Below are 18019 nucleotides of genomic sequence, written 5' to 3'. Positions count from 1 at the left end.
ACTTATCATGTCCAATATACCTTAAGATGTATAGGTTTGTACACTATGGTGCCTGAAAAATAAGTCAAATGTATCATATGTAAAACATACCTGTCTGAAAAAATCATACGGTTATTCTACTATCTGACCCTAGTATAATCTTTCATTACATGATCCACATCATACAAATCCCTCATGCAAAAGTTATTGTTGAAGTATCTGTTCTTTATATAGTAAAACATTTTCGCTTTTCAGGTCATATTTAGATTATTCCAGATGTCATAGTATACACTTATCTAGCTTGTTCAAACTTTATACATACATTTATTTACATTTCTTTCGGACAACAAAATGTGTGTGCTTAAACGTCATGTGAATAATAAATATATTGTTCCGGAAAGGAGGATACTCGGCCAGACATGGCAACCCGGCCGTCATTCTAAGCGCGCGAAACAAAAAACAACACACCACGGAAACACTAGTCACATCACGCTTGTGTTTACAAACTAAAATAGTTAGAAATAGATGTTTTATTTAGTGAAGCCCTTTGCGTTTGTATATGTAAACGGTAACGATTTGCTGAAAGCTATATCCACGATACTTGATAAGAACAAACTTCGGCTAGTGTTGTGCAAATGAATGACTCCGGTGCTGCTAGGGATGAATAGTTAGCTCAGTGATAGGAATTGCTACATCCAATGTGAGAGTTAAGTATATAACAGGATTCCGCAGGCATGGATCGGTATAATGATGTGAAGGTGCTTCTTAAGAAATGGGAGCAGTCGTTTGTCCAACAACAACAAAGGAAACCCAATAAGGTGATCAATGTGAATGTGTATAAGCTGTCATCACAGACATCTACAATCAGTTCTCGTTTGCGATTAAGACCAGTCACTGTATAAAGTTCTCACATTCGAGTGTATCTGTTAATGCAACGACGTCCTCTTCTCTTACAGGAGGACATTGACAATGCCCCTGAAGATACAAAAAGTGAGTTTGTATTTTCTGGTTGACTTTTCTTTGATGCATACGTGAACCAATGTGAATAGTCCTAGTCCATTAGGCAGACCTATTTGATCTGACATAAGGCCTTTCATTAGTGTGAACTTGTGCATTGGTTGGTTGCTTTGCAGACCTCTATAAGGAGTACCGCAGTTTAAAGCAAGCCAAGGAAAACAGCGACTGTCAAAGTGACCCCAGTGGACAACACCGCGCTACAGTGGTGGTCAATGTAAATCCAAAGGTAACGTCATCTTTTAAATGTCTGTGTGTTATAACAACAAGGAAGAATCGTGTTTTCGGTATGCATAATCAATCATAAATGTAATTTACTGTACTGCTTCCATGGTAACTGCTGCATATGAAGAACCATAAGTAAATATGACATCTACAATGTCTTCATTGGTCATCACTTTAGCCACAGTGGTGGACAGAGTAAGTAGTCTGAAATGTAGACCTTTTGATGAACAGTGTCATTTGCCTGGTTCGGTGGGAAGACTGGTGCAATATAGTGCTTTATCTGCCTAACTGATGTATCGACTGGTAAAAAAGTGTCCATCCAAATAAAACATTCTGGCTCAAAGCCCCGGTCTTCATCACACCTTAACAAACCCCTCTCCTCTCCTTGTTCCCCTCCCCAGGACTCAGACTGCTGGGGCACCCATCTGAACCGCAGCCAGATGCCGGTCCCCTCCCCTTGCCTGACGCCCCAGGACCGGGACAACCTCCAGGCCTCTGCCCAGTACTATGGCGCCAAGCTGAAAAGCAACCTGGGCACCCTCGGCAAGGTGGGTGAGGTGTGGTTACGGTGTTTGACTCCGGGCTGGAAGGCTGTGGGTTCAATCCCATTATCCGCAATCTAACTGGAGGTGTCCTTGACAGAAAGACCCTACCCCCTCCCTGCTTCAAATGTGACTGAGTTCACTACATCAAACTGTCTGCCAAATGAATAATTAGTACTACAATATCCAATGGGGCGTATTTAAATGCAACTTTCAGACGATGAGGATGAATCACGATTTGGCAGTTTGCCAGAGATGGTTAGATTCCAGTTGGATAGCATTTGACATGTCAGCATTGATTAATATTAAGAATCTTTTGTTGGCCCGTGTGTCTATAATATTAATGTCAGTTATCAGTGTTGTTCAACTAGTTCCTACTAGTTCCATGGCTGTGCTCCAACAAGTCATAACACACCTAGTGTACTGATACCATTCATGATTCCATGGCTAATTTTGACCACCACAATGGTCATCACTTTAGCCACAACGGACCACAAAGAGTATAAGTTATGCAAATGTATTCGCATAACTGGTAATGAAATGCTTTCTTCACTAACACCTCCTTCAACTCTGCATATTCTATACAAATATAGAGATCAAATATATGACCGAATGGAAATAAAAGTTAAAGTGAGTGCAAATTGGATCAGAGTAATCTTGCCAGTTATCTCAGAATCAGAATAATGTCCCCCATATGGGGAGACAGGAATTGGTGATGTCAAAGCTACATTCAATGTAATATAATATATATAATTATATATATTTGTACATAAAAGAGGCCTGCCATGATCCTGTTCTCTCTTCATCGATCTCCTTTGCTTTGCTCGACTCTCCCCAGGAGAGACCTGTCTCAATGAGGAAGTCTTTGACTCCTGGACGCACGCCCCTCAAATCCTGGAAAGACAGGCTGACTGAGCAGACCAGCAGCCCTGCAGCGAGTGCTGCTGCTGCTGCTGCTTCCCCCCTCAGGTCGGCCCGCCCGGCCCTGGGCGCCCTGGGCAGCCCCTTCAGAAGCCCGTTCGGCAGCCCAGTGACCAGCCCCTTCGCCCCGAGGTACGTATGGGGAGTGATGGGGAAACATGCGTGCTAGGTTTGGTTTATGTGCATCGTAACAGTGAGGACATGCAAATGAACATGCCCTGTTACCTGTTTGACGACAGCGTTTGTTAGCAGCTGTATGTTGTTTTGAACTCGAGGTCCTTAACGCTCGCCTCAAATAATCAATGTATCTGTTTGAAGGGAAAAAGGGATTTTGCTCCACTATCAAATTAATCTACAATAGCAGTCCCTTGTTGTTAGCATTGTAGAAAATGTGTTATCCCCCACCTGTACCCAGCAAAAGCGTATCTGCGTTTTTGAATTACAATACAATGCTAAAAACTGTTGAGGTAATTCACACAGTTCATCTGTTAAAAAAACCCGACATTTAACCTTTGACCTTCCTGGCCTCTTCGCAGACGCATCGGCAGCCCCTTTCTAGGGTCGCCGGCTACAAAGGAGCCCGAAGAAAAGTTTGAGGGACTCAATCCATCGTCCGACACACCACACGTTGAGTCCAGCGGCGCTGGCATTGCTAGCACCGTCAGTGTTCAAGGTAGCAGTACTGCAAACGGTATCAGCGGCGTGAAAAGCCACTCCTCTGGTTTCGAGTTCCAATCCCCCCGGCTGCCCCATACGCCTCCTCCCAACAGGACTATGGGAACGCCGGGAAAGACTGCAGGATTCTTAGGGAGATTAAACGGGAGTGTGGAATCCGCAGGAGTTGTGAAAAGTACAGTTGATGCTGCTGAAAGTATGGCGGACCGTTTGGCAGTTTGGGATGAAGATGCCGGATCGCCGATGGCCTTCGGGGGGGATCAGCGGGGGGGGTTTCGCGGAGGGGCGGTGGGGGTGACAGGTCGAGGTAGACCCTCGCTCCTGAGCAGGCTGGGCTCTGTGGACCGCGGCTGGCTGGAGAGGTGCCAGGTGTTTGGGGAGGTGGAGGGAGGAGACAAGCCCGTGGCCGGCAATACGGAGATCCCAGAGCCCCAGAGGAAACCTGCGGCCGCGGAGAGTGTCGGGAAAGGTGAGACGAGGGAGAGGCCGGGGAGAACGGGAGCAGGAGCAGGAGAGGATGGAAAAGATGGAGATGGAATAGAAAACAAGATGGAAAAGAAAGCGAAAAACTATGAAAAGTCTGAGATAGGAGACGTGGGGGCGGGAAAGAGAGCGACCGAGGAAACGGTGGAAGCGTCGGAGTGTGCTTCTCGCAACGTTGCGGAGGCTACCGCCACAGCTAAATCCACCGGGCGCCGCAGTGCTAAAGTCAAAGGGGGGAGGGGCAAGAGGAAGGAGCCGGAGGGAGAAACGGACCAATCAACGGAGGCTGAGTCGACCACAGACCAGGTGGGCGAGGAGGTCGCGGTTCGAGAGAAGAAGGCGAGCAAGAGAGGGAGGAAGAGGCAACGAGAGGAAGAGGAGGGGGATGAACGCGAGGGGGAGGAGCCGGAGGGGGCGCCGACGAAGAGGAAGAGGGGACCCAGGAAGAAGAAGGAGGAGGGCGGTGGAGGAGACGGCACTGATGTAGGCCCCACACCAGTCAAAAAAGAAGGGAAGAGAAAGAAGAGGGTGAAAAAGGATGAGGAGGAGGAGGGGGAGGAGGAGGAGGAGGCAGAGAAAAGTAAAAAAACAAAAGAACCAGAAAAGGTAAGGAGTTTCTGTTTCTGTTGGTCTGTCCAGTTCACTGCAGAAGCAGTCTTTATTTGTTCCAGCTCCAGACCCTTTCCTCCCCGCGTACATTTTCAGTATCCATGTGAATGCAAAACACGATCACACTGCATGCTGGCGATTTTTGAACTGTGTGATGCTCATGGTGGGACAGGATCCCCAGGAGAACCTGATGGGGGAGGTGGACGAGGGGGTCAGAGCCTACAGGGCCTATAAGACCCAGCCGACCAGGTGAGAGACGGACCCCCAGTCCTCACACAGCACCATCACCCTTTCAAACACACCGGGGGGGGGCTTGTTATGCAGCCCTATTGCTTGCTGTGGTGCTTTCTAACCTATTACATGAAGCCCTTTTGGTATTTAGGTTTACTAATAGCAATGTGCTAAGATGATTCGACATCAGATGTATCTTGGTGGGTAGCAATAGCCAAAACAACATGGGTAGATTTTATGATACTGTTATTACATTTAGCAGACATTTTAAAGGTAGATTAACAAGGCGTAGGTTAGGAAGGGCATCTCTCTCAAGGCCAGTAAGAAGAATTGACATTGGGCTTCACACCCAGAACCTCAGTGCTGGGAGTCCAACACCATAACCACTAGACCAGTGGTTCCAAACCTTTAACAGTCGTGTACCCCCTGTGACAATTGACCTCCCACCAAGGTCCTCAGCATCACGGACAGCTCAACAAAATGATTTTGTTCTTGATTTTTTGTCATTAAAATTCAAGTGAATTATGTTGCCCTAATGTCATACATCCACACAAAGTTCATAACAGTGGTGTTTGTCCCACCCAATATTTGTAAGGTTTTGCTTTCAAAAATATTAATAAACGTTGGTTCTCAACTAACCTAACGTTACTTATTAAGAGGAGAAACATTTAGCTGACATTTAGACAAAATGGATAATATAAAGGGGAATTTAAATTGTTTGTCCTTTGGCCTTCTTCAGTCAACCATAGGACTGTTTGGGAGTTCTGCAGTTTGAGTTCCCCCTAGATCAATATACGTACCCCACCTTGACAACCGCTGCACACGACAATCCTGTGCTCATTAATGTTGCGATGATGATGCAATTCATCTTTAATTTGCAGATCTGTGCTTCCTTTTGGAAGTATATGAGATCCAGTATTATATTGATCCACTGCTGGACCAAGCTGTCGGTGAAACTGCAGGTTTTAACAGTTTTTTGGGGGTATTTCAGCAGAGTGAGTAAAGTCACAGAAGGGAACTTCATCAAGATCAACCTGAAGAAGAAATCTCACGTCAAAGGCTATGCCCTGAGAGGAGCAGGTCTCCGCAAGCAGGTAAAGGGTGTGTTTGTGGGTGTGGGTGTGCTTGTTTTTTTTTAAAACAGAAGCTCTGAAGAAGTATATGCATTTAATTAAATTACATTTTTTACATTTTAAATTTTAAATTAGCGTTTTTCTCTATCTTAGAAAAATGAATTAAGATTTATTTTTATTTACTGGAATGCACTGTTAAGGAAGCCTGGAATTCAAGCATGTACTCACATGTAACGAGGTGTGTGTGTGTGTGTGTGTGTGTGTGTGTGTGTGTGTGTGTGTGTGTGTGTGTGTGTGTGTGTGTGTGTGTGTGTGTGTGTGTGTGTGTGTGCGTGCGTGCGTGCGTGCGTGCGTGCGTGCGTGCGTGCGTGCGTGCGTGCGTGCTCCAGATGTACATGGAGAAGTTCGCGAAGAAGGGGGAGCGTTTCGGGGGTGGTTCCGGAAGGGGGTCCTTCCGGGGAGGGGGGAGGGGCGGCTTCAGAGGGGGCTTCAATCGCCAAGGAGACACCTGCTACAAGTGTGGGGGGACGGGACACTGGGCCATGAACTGCAAGGGACCAGGTACACACACACACACACACACACACACACACACACACACACACACACACACACACACACACACACACACACACACACACACACACACACACACACACACACACACTAATGGATTAGGGGTGTTATCCCCCCGCAGACATTCAAACACTCTCTCTATGTACAACTCTTTGGGTGTCAAATCCAATGAGTTATTAATTGAATGGTATTGTATTTGGTTTTTGAGTGTTTGTACTCACTTTACGAGATTAAAATTGGAGCTGACCATCTCTGGTTACTTTCTTATGTATAACACAATATTATCACTGTAGGAGTTTAATTTCATTGACCATAAGACATTTTTCCATTATGGGAATTTCCATTCCTGCCTCGTTGATGTTTTATGAGGCTATGGTTAGGAGTTTAATCTGATGACATGATCATATTTATATTCTTCATTGTGTTTTACTTTGGCTAATGATTAATGCGGTCACATTTGAAATCCTTGACATAAAGGACTTTGGACTGAGCACAGAGCTAATATCAATACCATCCTGCAGCTCCAACCACAGCCTCCAAGGTGTCTGACGACCAACCAGCTGTCGAGGAACCGTTTGAACTGCCCACCCTGGAGGAGGTTGCCAGGGCAACGGGGACTTTGAAATGCCAATCACTGGGTGTGTGTCTTTTTCTCGCCTTTCACCACTACAGGGGTGCTACCTTTCTCTGTTGTCTTTTACCTTCTGAATAAAACTAATAATAGACTAGTGAACAGGCATATATTAGGCATCCTAGAGCAAGATGGCGAGCAAGAAGAATGTGTATCCAAGTGACATGTTTAGATTAAAACGTCTTCTATTTTGCTAAACTGTACTACCAAAATGTTGACGTGCAAATGTGGAACAAATGTGGAACAAATGTGGAACAGAATAAAACGATTTATAGAGAAAGATTCCTTTTGATGGATTGACTCAGAGATGGGCCAATCTTAACGTTTAAAAGCCTCAGCAGAAAAGTGACCCAGTGCAGCTTTAATGTCGATGGTTTCTCCCCAGACACTCCGTCCGCCACAGAGGACGAGGAGCTCTCCAAGCCGGGCGAACCGGACGGCAAACAGAGCGACGAGGTGCTCTTGAACGTGATCCGTCCGGACTACGAGCGGCCCGTCGCCCCTCCACCCATGGAGCCGTTGTACAGCCCGGGAGCGGACGGGAAAGTCCAGGGTAACAGCGAGCACCCGGAGGGTCCTGGAGGGTCCTGGAAGGTCCTGGAGGGTGGCTGGTTGCACTCCAGGCTCCTTCGGGCTGAAGGGTTGAGATGCCCACACACGCAGGGTGTCAACCTCTTTGTCAATTCTGAGCTGGTGGTCGTGTGAATGTGAGGGGTCCCTTGTCAACATGGCCACCACAGTGAATGGTGAAGTCAATGCGGTCGAGTTACCGTTTCATATTCAATTCGATCCACACTGCGGTAACAATATTTGCACAAAGATTTATCCCTAATTTACTCTGCTGCGCTATGGCAGTTTATTTACACACATTTGCATACATAGTACAATCATTACGTCACTGCATCAAACATATGGGTACAGACTTCATATTTGTAATATATGCACTACAGTTAATATTTGTTGTTAATATCAGACTCTGTGTGTGTCTGTGCAGCGACACCCGATGCTGTTTATGAAGCGCTCCGAGAGCTGGGGTATCAGTCCTTCAGACCGGGCCAAGAGGACGCCATCATGAGGATACTCTCAGGTATACAAACTCACACACACACACACACACACACACACACACACACACACACACACACACACACACACACACACACACACACACACACACACACACACACACACACACACACACACACACACACACACAGAGAGAGAGAGTACTGCTCATCTGTTAAAATGATGAAAGGTTCTTGTCTTTTTCGATTTAATGTACTGGAAGTATTTCCTTTCCAACCCTTTTGTTTTGGAATTTGCATGAGAATGTTGTAAATCAAAGGAAATTCAATTTCCGTTTATTATGAGCTAGGAGAAATACACAAGTCTATCAGAAGATAATATAACTGCTGTTTCTGGTAATGTCTCTGTGGATTGCCAAATTAGAATAGCAATACAATCAGTGTTTGCAACTTCTCCCCAAACTCAATCGTATCTATAATAGAAAACTTTACTCTGCTATGCTCTGTCTTGCTCTCTCTCTGTCTCTGTCTCTGTCTCTCTCGCTGTCTCTCTCTCTTTGTGTGTTTCTCTCTCTCTCTCTGTGTTTCTCTCATGCTCTCTCACTCGCTCTCTTAAAAACAAAGCAATAACAATCAGCACTCCAGCTCCCCTTGTTTTGTCCGTGCAGGTCTCTCCACCCTGGTGGTGTTGTCTACAGGCATGGGGAAATCATTGTGCTATCAGCTCCCAGCTTATCTGTACTCCCAGAGGTCAAAGTGCCTCACCTTGGTCATCTCACCGCTTGTGTCACTGATGGACGACCAGGTATAAGGCCCTCACTCACTTATTCACTAACTCACTCACATATGCTCTCACTCAGGTACTCATGCATTCACTCAATAACGATACACTGGCTGTACGATGCACAATTTGTTAGATTTGTTTGTTTGATGTTATAAGTGCAATATTGGAACTACAATAGTATAAATGTGTTATGAGATAAATGTAGGAACTGTGTGTGTGTGTGTGTGTGTGTGTGTGTGTGTGTGTGTGTGTGTGTGTGTGTGTGTGTGTGTGTGTGTGTGTGTGTGTGTGTGTGTGTGTGTGTGTGTGTGTGTGTGTGCGCACGTCCAGCTGTCGGGCATCCCAGCTAATTTGAAGGCAGCTTGTATCCACTCCAACATGTCCATGAAACAGAGGGAGGCGGCCATTGAAAAGGTAACACACAGCGCTCACTGTGGCGTGGAACAGCAGGAGAGGGCAGGAACTACATATAGAATGGACCTTATACCGAATATTCTCGCTATGCACAAACTAAATGTGTGTGTACATTGTGAGTCAACGAATGAGATTAAGAGTAGGCAAAAAAATAAATAATCCTATTTCCTCTCTCATTGTCTTAATATCCTTTCTCTCCCTATGTGTCTCTCCCTATGACTATGTTCCTCTTTCGCTCTCTCTCTCACTGTCTCTGTTTGTCCCCCTCTGTACTGCTGTGTCTCTCCCTATGACTATCCCTTTCTATGTTCCTCTTTCGCTCTCTCTTGCTCTCGTTCCTCTCTCTCTCTTCGTCTCTCTCTCCCTCTCCCTCTCTCTCTGTACTACTGCGTCTCTCCCCCCAGGTGAAGTCAGGCGAGGTGTGTGTGTTGCTCCTCTCTCCGGAGGCGCTGGTGGGTGGCGGTGGGTCCAGCAGCGGCTGCCTGCCCCCCGCGGACCAGCTCCCCCCGGTGGCCTTCGCCTGCATTGACGAGGCCCACTGCGTCTCCGAGTGGTCCCACAACTTCAGGCCCTGCTACCTCCGGCTCTGCAAGGTGTGTGTGTGTGCGTGTGCGTGCGTGCGTGTGCTTGTGCTTGTGCGTGCGTGCGTGCGTGTGTGTGCGTGTCCAGTATTCGTGAAATGTACCTTTTCAATCATTTTCACCTTTTTAATATCCACAATCATCAAACCCATAATGAAAACTTAGTAATATTTCAGAACGTTGAATACTTGAAAAAATTAAAGTTTTTTCATAGGATGTAATTCATGTAAAACCAGCCATTGAACCATTGTTACATTTTCAAGCATTCTCCTATTCTCCTGTTCTGATGAATATATATTCTGATTACTCAAGTCCACACCATAAATCACCATGGGCCAGCCCAAGGGCACACTGTCATCATTTAGCTCTTAGATTGAATATTCTATCGTGCGCCTGCCAACTGCCATTTGTGGGAAGCAGCCATTTTGGATCTGAGTGTTGGTGTTCCCAGGTGCTGCGGGAGCGCCTTGGCGTACGCTGCCTGCTGGGGCTCACGGCCACGGCCACGCTGTCCACCGCCGTGGACATCGCCCACCACCTCGACATCAACGACAAGGACGGCATCGCCGTGCGCTCTGCCGCCGTGCCCGAAAACCTGCAGCTCTCTGTCTCCATGGACCGGGACAAGGACAGGGTAAACACCCCGGGGAGGGGGGGGGGAATGAACCTGACACCCACACACGCACACAACCTCAATCAATCTGGAACAATATGACAGCTAAACAATAACAGAGATAAGGATGATTATAAAAACAACATGCTCATATATGAGGTCTCAACTTCCCCCATTCTCTCTCGCTCTCTCTCTTTAGCTCTCTCACTCAAGCTCACATCACTATCAACCGCTAGTTGGGAGGTCTACTGTTTAGCATGATAGGCATACTTGAGGTGAAGGACGGAGTGAAGACATATGAGGCTCTAACCCCCCCCTCTATTATTTATCCCTCTGTTCCCTCGTTCCCCTCCTCTCTCTTCCCCTCCTCCCCCCTCCCCCTCCCTACCATCTCATTAGGCGTTGGTCTCCCTGCTGAAAGGAGAGCGTTTTGGTTGTCTGGACTCCATCATCGTGTACTGCACCAGGAGGGAGGAGACCACGCGCGTATCCGCACTGCTGCGGACCGCCCTGCAGGGGGTGGTGGTGAAGGACAACCCGTGCTACAGCAGCAGCAGCGCTCAGGCCCAGAGCAACCCTGCTGCCCAGAAGAAGAAAGATCTGGGTGGGTGTCCTAAGCTTTTTAGCATTGGCATGTTTTGGAACCGTCCCCAGTTAGAGCTCGGTTTATAGATTGGACTTCAAACTTTTATTTAATGTTTTTGTAACTCAACCTTCGCTTTATTGGACATTGATATAGGCATTGATCGGATATGGATGCCTTTCTTCTGATACTTCTGTTCCGTAGATGGCTAACTTTTATTTCCCTTTTGTAGAGACACAACGACATAATTCATTTAACATCCCCTCAGCATTCAGTCAGAACAGAACCACAAATACAACCTCTTTCTATACATGGTCATCCCAGGTGTTTGACTCCCTCTCCCCCTTCCTCTCCCTTCCTCTCCCTCTCCCCTCCGCAGCGAGGAAGAAGATCCGGAAGCCCCTGAAGTGGCAGGCGGAGTCCTACCACGCCGGGCTCTCCGCCTCCGAGCGCCGGCGCGTGCAGAACAACTTCATGTGCGGCGAACTGCGTCTGACGGTGGCCACGGTGGCCTTCGGCATGGGGCTGGACAAGGCCGACGTGCGCGGCATAGTCCACTACAACATGCCCAAGGTTCAGGAGGCTTTGAACTCATTTTAAGAAGGTTCCAGGTCTACATTTAGTGTTTAGCAGACGCTTTCATCCAACGTGACTTACAATAAGTGTATTTGTCAGATGAAAGAGAATTAAACGTATATGTCTTGTCGGTACAGTAAGGATTGTCATAGAAACAAGTTCCAAGCACTTCCAATAGTGAGGTTAACCAATCCCGTATATACAACAAAGATAGCTAGGATAAGAGGCTACAAAATGCCAAGTACTATTTTTACGGGACAGCTCTGTGATAATGCAGTCTTTTTCCACGTCTTTGTTCTGTGATTGTAGTTTATAGTATTGTTTCCAGAATCTTGGACACCTTTAGAAAGTATGTCATGCCGTCCTTTTTCACCCCGCTCTCGTTTTAAATCATTGACCGCCTCGTTTTGTCCGTGTGGCTGCAGAGCTTTGAGAGCTACGTTCAGGAGATCGGGAGAGCCGGGAGAGACGGATTACCTGCTCACTGTCATCTCTTCTTGGACCCCGAGGTCAGTCTCCAACGAATACAACTTCCAGAAACAAACAATATCAATTAGAAATGTAGCTCCTTTTTAACATAGAGCTGTAGCTACATTAACATAGGGCTGTGAAATGTAATTCTAACTCAAATAAAGTTAGAAAGATAGCTATGGGATGGGTCGTAATACCGTTAGACGCATCTGTTTGTTATACTCTCTAAGTAATGTTAAATCTTTTCACTTCACCGATGCCGTACTGTGGTTGTACCGTACCCTGAGCCCTGTACTGGAACGTACTGTAGCATGAGAAAATAATACGGCCCCTTCTCCCTACAAGCACCCAGTACCCAACTATTGACCATATGCTCGCTTGCTGCAACCAAAACGAAAAGCAAAAAGAGTATAATCTGAAACAAAGAGCCACTCACTTGGTTGGCTGGTTGGTTGGTTGGTCTGTCCATCCCTCTGACTTTCTGTCTGTCCCTCTCACTGTCTGTCGCTCTGTCTGTTCATTTTACTGTCTGTCTGTCTGTCGCTCTGTCGCTCTGTCTGTCTGTCTGTCTGTCTGTCTGTCTGTCTGTCTGTCTGTCTGTCTGTCTGTCTGTCTGTCTGTCTGTCTGTCTGTCTGTCTGTCTGTCTGTCTTTCTGTTGGTTCGTTGGTCCATCCATACCTCTGACTTTCTGTCCCTCTGTCTGTGCCTTTGCCTCTATCTCTCTCTCCCTCTGTCTGTGCCAAAACGAAAAGCAAAAGTAGTATAATCTGAAACAAAGAGCCACTCACTAAAGACTCAACAACAACATGAGTGTATAAGGTCCCACGCCGTCGCTCTCCACAGGGGGGCGACCTGCATGAGCTGCGGCGCCACATCTACTCCGACACGGTGGACTACTACACGGTGAAGAAGCTGGTGCAGAAGGTGTTCCCGCCCTGCAAGTGCAGACAGATCCACCAGAAACAGCTGGACCTCGTGGAGGTAGCCCTCCACCTCCTCTCACCCAGACCCACAATGTCTTCGACTTAATCACACCGCATAAACATTACATTATGTGTTTTTGTTGTGGTTACCAGAGTTGCATCCTTTTTTCTTTTTTTTTTTTCTCTATTCTCTCTCTGTCTCTACTCTGTCTCTCTGCCATTGATAAGAGGAAGCCAGATCCTGCTATAACAGAGCTGTCTGTTTTGATGGATGTCCGTTTGTTTCACAGCGTAAGGAGGCAATGGAGGACAATGAGTTACTAGAGATGATGGATATCTGTGAGCCTGAGAGCGGCTTAAACACCCCCACACAGCCTGACTTGGCACAGCCCGTGGACCCTGTTCCACATGGAGAAGTACCATCGCCATCTTCTGCAGAGGTAAAACGATGATGACCATCAGTGACTTTCAACACAGAATCGGAGTAACGTCCATAAACTTGTCTTTATCTCAGAGAGCTTGAGGTACTTTTGGAGTAAAATGATCAGAACATATTAATCAAATTGTCTCTGTTAGCAGGATGTACGTGAAAATAATTGGTAGTAAAACAATTCTAACCTTTTATGTTGGCTCAAGATGGAACCCACTCCACATGATGAACAGGCCAAGACAGAAGAGCAGCAGGAGGAGGTAAACAAACCAACAGGGAGTGACGGTCCCATCACGGACTCGGACCCCACTGTGCCTGAGTCGACGGAGGAGCCGGAAGAGAAGTTAAACGAGAGCGGCGACTGGCCCGTGGAAAGGTTGTGTCACAGCCATGAGAGAGCCATCCCCATCCAACAGACGGTGGAGTCCCTGGACATCACGGAGGAGGGTGAGGGAGGAAGGGAGACGCACGCTTCCTGGGTCCATTACTTATTACTTTGATCAATCTAAATCCTGTGTGTGTGTGTGTGTGTGTGTGTGTGTGTGTGTGTGTGTGTGTGTGTGTGTGTGTGTGTGTGTGTGTGTGTGTGTGTGTGTGTGTGTGTGTGTGTGTGTGTGTGTGTGTGTGTGTGTGTGTCCCAGGCGTGGAGACCCTGCTGTGTTACCTGGAGCTCCACCCCCACCGCTTCGTGGAGCTGCTCCACCCCACCCTCTCCGGCTGCAAGATCAGCTGCTACGACGGACCCCGACAACTGCAGAGGATCACCAAGTTGTACGTCTCACTGTCTCGCTCACTGTCTTTCTGTCCTGTGTATGTCCCTCCCTCCCTCCCTCCCTCTGTCGGTTGTCGGTCGGTCCAGCGGTTTGTCTGTCTGTCTGTCTGTCTGTTGGTTGGTCGATCCCTCCCTCTGACTCTCTCTCCCTCTGTCTGTGTCTCTGTCTCTCTCTCCTTCTGTCTGTGCCTCTGTCTCTCTATCTCTCTCTCTATGTATGTTCTTCCTTACATCTGGCTCACTGGCGGTTTGCCTATTAATCAGTCCAGCCTGTACGTCTGTCTTTCATGTCTTCTCATGGCGGCTTTTATCAGTTTGCTTCAATTACACTTTGTGTAAACGTTGGCGTGATAACGAAATATCTTTTAGTCTTATAGGATGCACCTGAATGTTCGTGGTAAATAAGACAAAATAAGACTTATCAGTCGACACAAATCAAAATGCACAATCACTCATCCAACCCCATTGCATGTGCCCCGTGTGTAATGTGTCCGTGTCAAATCCCACGTCAATCACCATTTTCCCCTCGACAACGTTACAACGGTTTGAGGTTTCTCAACTCGAGTGTGTGTGCCCGTGTCGTCCTGACGACAGCTGCCCCCCGGTCGCGGTGGTGCTGGCCAGGAAGCGCATGGCGGGCGAGCGCGTGGAGTGCTGCGACGGGCTGGAGTTTGACGTGGTGGAGGTGGCCGACACCATGGGCTGGCAGCTCTCCCTGGTGAAGCGCGGCCTCAGGCAGCTACAGTGGAGCACGGAGAAGAGTGGTGAGCGTGTGTGCTCTCTAGGGCGTTATGTTTACCCAGTGTTTATTTGTTTGTTGATAATAATTCAGCTGTGTGTGTGTGTGTGTGTGCGCGTGTGTGTTCGAGTCGTTATGTTTATATGCCGTTGTTGTTTTTTGTGACCATATAACTCATGATATGTGTGTGGCTGTGAGTTGTTTTTTCACGTGCACGCTTCATAAACAGTTGTTATTTGAACACGTACATAAAACGTTTGAAGACAACAACACACACGTTTTGTTGTATTTCGGACTGTATCATTCAGGGACCAGTATGATCTCACATTTGTGTGTCTCTCTGTCTCTGTCTCCCAGGCGGCCGCAGTGGCATCGTCGTGGAGTTCTCCAGCATCTCCTTCTACTTCCGTTCCTATGGCGACCTGGACGATGAGGAGATGGACCGCGTGTGTGAGTTCCTCCACCGCAGAGTCCTGTCCCAGGAGAAGACCAAGCTCTACCAGCTGTCAGCCTGCTTCAAGGCCTTCCAAAGGTACACGCACTCACGCACGCACACAAACACACATACACACAGGCCCTGTGTGCGTGTGTGAGACCAGTTTCAAAGAGTCTTAAGCTCTACTGCCAAAACAGACAGACGGGAACAAAACTAAGATGAAAACCACCAAGATGCAACTAAGACTTTAGCTTTCACTAGACCGAGTTTGGCCTGAAGACAAAATACACAAAGGCCTTGCTGGTATTCCCACTTGGGTGATTGAACATGAGTGAATTACAAGCCGCTCCCTTGTTTTTCTGTGTATTTATACTTCAGTGTGTGTGTTTGTGTGTGTATTTATACGCAGGTGTTTGTGGGAGTATTTATCCATGGTTGTGTCTGTATTTCTGTGTGTGTGTGTGTGTGTGTGTGTGCGTTTGCATATGTTTTTTTGTGTGTGTATTTTTACCTACCTTTATCCTCCAGCGTGGGCTACTGCAACGTGTCGGCCTGTGTGGACGCTCTGGAGGCCGGCCGCAGCCTGCGTCTGAAGGCGCTGCTGTCAGAGTACTTTGATAAGAAGCTGGACCGGGCCCGGCTACAGGAGCTCCAGGACGACGAGGAGCTCCACCCACTGAAGGTAGTGTGGCAGCACGACCCCCTCATGAGGGACATGTTAACCAACATCTGTCCCACAGGGCTGCGCTATATATTTTTTGCTTTTTGGCACATTGCATTTTGTACTCTTGCACATTGAAGTGCAATTTCCGTTGGGAACTTAGGGAAATCTGTCTCTGTCTCTGTCTCTGTCTGTCTCTGTCTGTCCGTCTGTCTGTCCGTCTGTCCGTCTGTCTGTCTGCCTGCCTGCCTGTCCGTCCGTCCGTCCGTCCGTCCGTCCGCCCGCCCGCCCGCCTGTCTGTCTGTCTGTCTGTCTGTCTTAATACCTTTCTATTTGTTGATGCATTGATATCTAATAAAAAATTTAAAAAAAAAAACTTTACATCTTCTTTCTTTCCAAATTCCCTACAAAAGGTTACAAATTCAGAACTTAATTTAAAAGTGTATTTTATTGTGTTGCTTGCGAGTGTACATTATTAATAATATTTTTGCGTGCGTGTTACTTTTGGTGTGCTTGTGTGTGTTTCTCCCCAGCTGTGCGACTGGGAGGATCAGATCAGAGCAGACATCAGGAGTTTTCTGTCCCACCGAAGTGACGAGAAGTTCTCTGGCAGAGCGGTTGCCAGAATCCTCCACGGTATAGGTGAGAATCCGGACACACACGCAGTTTAGTTTTGGTGATGGGGGGGGGGTTTGCCCTCTAGGGGGCAGTGTTTTACACGTTTCCACTCTGACCCGGCACTCTGATTCATAGCGTCTTATCAGTAATCTTCTAGGGTCAATTGAGTTGGCTAGTCCTATCTCTGCTTAAGTCTGCTATCTTTATTCTAAATTGTTGTGTAATTCTGCAGTATAATTGTGTAATACTGCAGTATTATTGTATAATACTGCAGTTCCTCCCATTTTTGTCCTAAATTTCCCTCGGGATAAATGAAGTCATATCTAATCTTTGATTTAAGTTTATGAATGAAAGTGTGTTCTTTTCTCTCAGCCAGCCCCTGTTACCCCGCCCAGGACTATGGCAGGGACCGCCGCTATTGGAGGAAATACCTCAAGTTTGACTTCAACCAGCTAATCCGATTGGCCACACAGGAGATCATTCGCTTCAAGTAACGGGCTACAAACCTCTTTTGCATCAAAAATAGATGTTCTTTTTAAGTACATGTACACTTGCACATGTATAAGAGGGTGAACATCAACAGGATTTGTCTTATTACTTTGAAATCATATATAAAAGATGAATGTATTTCAACATGTAAGAAAAAAAGAGTTGCTATGTGCATATGTAAAAAAAAAAAAGTTCTCCGTGTATAAATGTGTAAACTGTTGAATTAAAGTTCTATTTTTATATTTACTGCTTGTTCTCCATTCTAGTATTTCACTATAGTGACTTGAACTGATTTGTTTGTTCTCAATCCAGTACAGCATCAATCGTGGATTAATGAATGATGTTGTCATGGAAACGTGATGTGATTGTGTAGCTAAAACATTGAACAAGCTGCTCCTTCAGTTTCTTGATCAATGTTTTACAGACATTGATCAGATAAATCCTCCAATTTACCCGATACCAACTTAACTTTTTCTTGAACTTGCTCTTCTTTCAATAGAACAGTCTTCAACACAGTGTTATTGCCACATGTGCAAAGTTAGCATCATCCACTGTCCGTGGCTGAATAAAATAAATAAAATATTATATTTGAGTCATAGCAATTCTCGGGCTCAGAGGAGACCGGCTGCGATAGATTTTGTCATGACCAATGACTGGAAAGAACCTCGGCATAGACTGCAGCGGAATGTCAAGTTTCTGTTGACGCAAAGGGTTGAAGCACTAGAGAACATAGCAAATATTGATCCGTGACTGGTTTTCAGGATAAAAAGCCTTTATTGTGCTTTGGGTTCCGATGTGTTGCCAGTAAGGTATGAATAGGTCAGAGTGTGATGAGTGAATTCAATGTCCAATCCCATGTTGTAGTCTCAATGAGCACAAAGACCACAAGAGGTTTAGCCAAAAAATCGGCGAGAAATAAGTTTGTTGTATTCTGAAAAAACAAT

At 46.6% G+C, this 18019-nt stretch overlaps 1 protein-coding gene across 2 annotated transcripts; it reads left to right on the top strand.

Moving 5' to 3' along the window:
- The first annotated feature begins 404 nt into the window (after positions 1-404).
- recql4 (RecQ helicase-like 4) lies at positions 405-17321 on the top strand. Of its 2 annotated transcripts, none has more exons than XM_030348085.1 (28): positions 405-797; positions 936-969; positions 1113-1222; positions 1620-1766; positions 2599-2813; positions 3218-4445; positions 4621-4697; positions 5671-5773; positions 6142-6313; positions 6850-6966; positions 7345-7512; positions 7954-8046; positions 8653-8789; positions 9099-9182; positions 9587-9775; positions 10215-10397; positions 10776-10980; positions 11339-11532; positions 11961-12044; positions 12851-12988; positions 13221-13370; positions 13567-13807; positions 14002-14131; positions 14727-14896; positions 15229-15403; positions 15836-15989; positions 16502-16610; positions 16963-17321. In XM_030348085.1, exons 1-28 carry the CDS (start codon positions 714-716, stop codon positions 17040-17042), a joined length of 4971 nt encoding a protein of 1656 aa, XP_030203945.1. In that variant the 5' UTR covers positions 405-713; the 3' UTR covers positions 17043-17321. The 2 variants fall into 2 exon arrangements, with proteins under 2 accessions (XP_030203945.1, XP_030203944.1); XM_030348084.1 differs by having other exon boundaries at positions 16959-17321.
- Positions 17322-18019: the final 698 nt, after the last annotated feature.

Source organism: Gadus morhua, chromosome 22 (assembly GCF_902167405.1).
Source record: "Gadus morhua chromosome 22, gadMor3.0, whole genome shotgun sequence".
Classification (NCBI taxonomy): Eukaryota; Metazoa; Chordata; class Actinopteri; order Gadiformes; family Gadidae; genus Gadus; species Gadus morhua.
Note: the sequence above shows the minus strand (reverse complement) of the source record. Positions and strands in the feature narration are given on the sequence as shown.

What these genes read in the sequence shown, in the direction of transcription:
- recql4 (XM_030348084.1), top strand. Translation starts at nt 714, where the DNA reads ATGGATCGGTATAATGATGTGAAGGTGCTTCTTAAGAAATGGGAGCAG. An exon ending in CCTGGACATCACGGAGGAGG is followed by an intron (nt 13,808 to 14,001) that starts GTGAGGGAGGAA and finishes TGTGTGTCCCAG; the next exon opens with GCGTGGAGACCCTGCTGTGT. An exon ending in AGGAGCTCCACCCACTGAAG is followed by an intron (nt 15,990 to 16,501) that starts GTAGTGTGGCAG and finishes GTTTCTCCCCAG; the next exon opens with CTGTGCGACTGGGAGGATCA.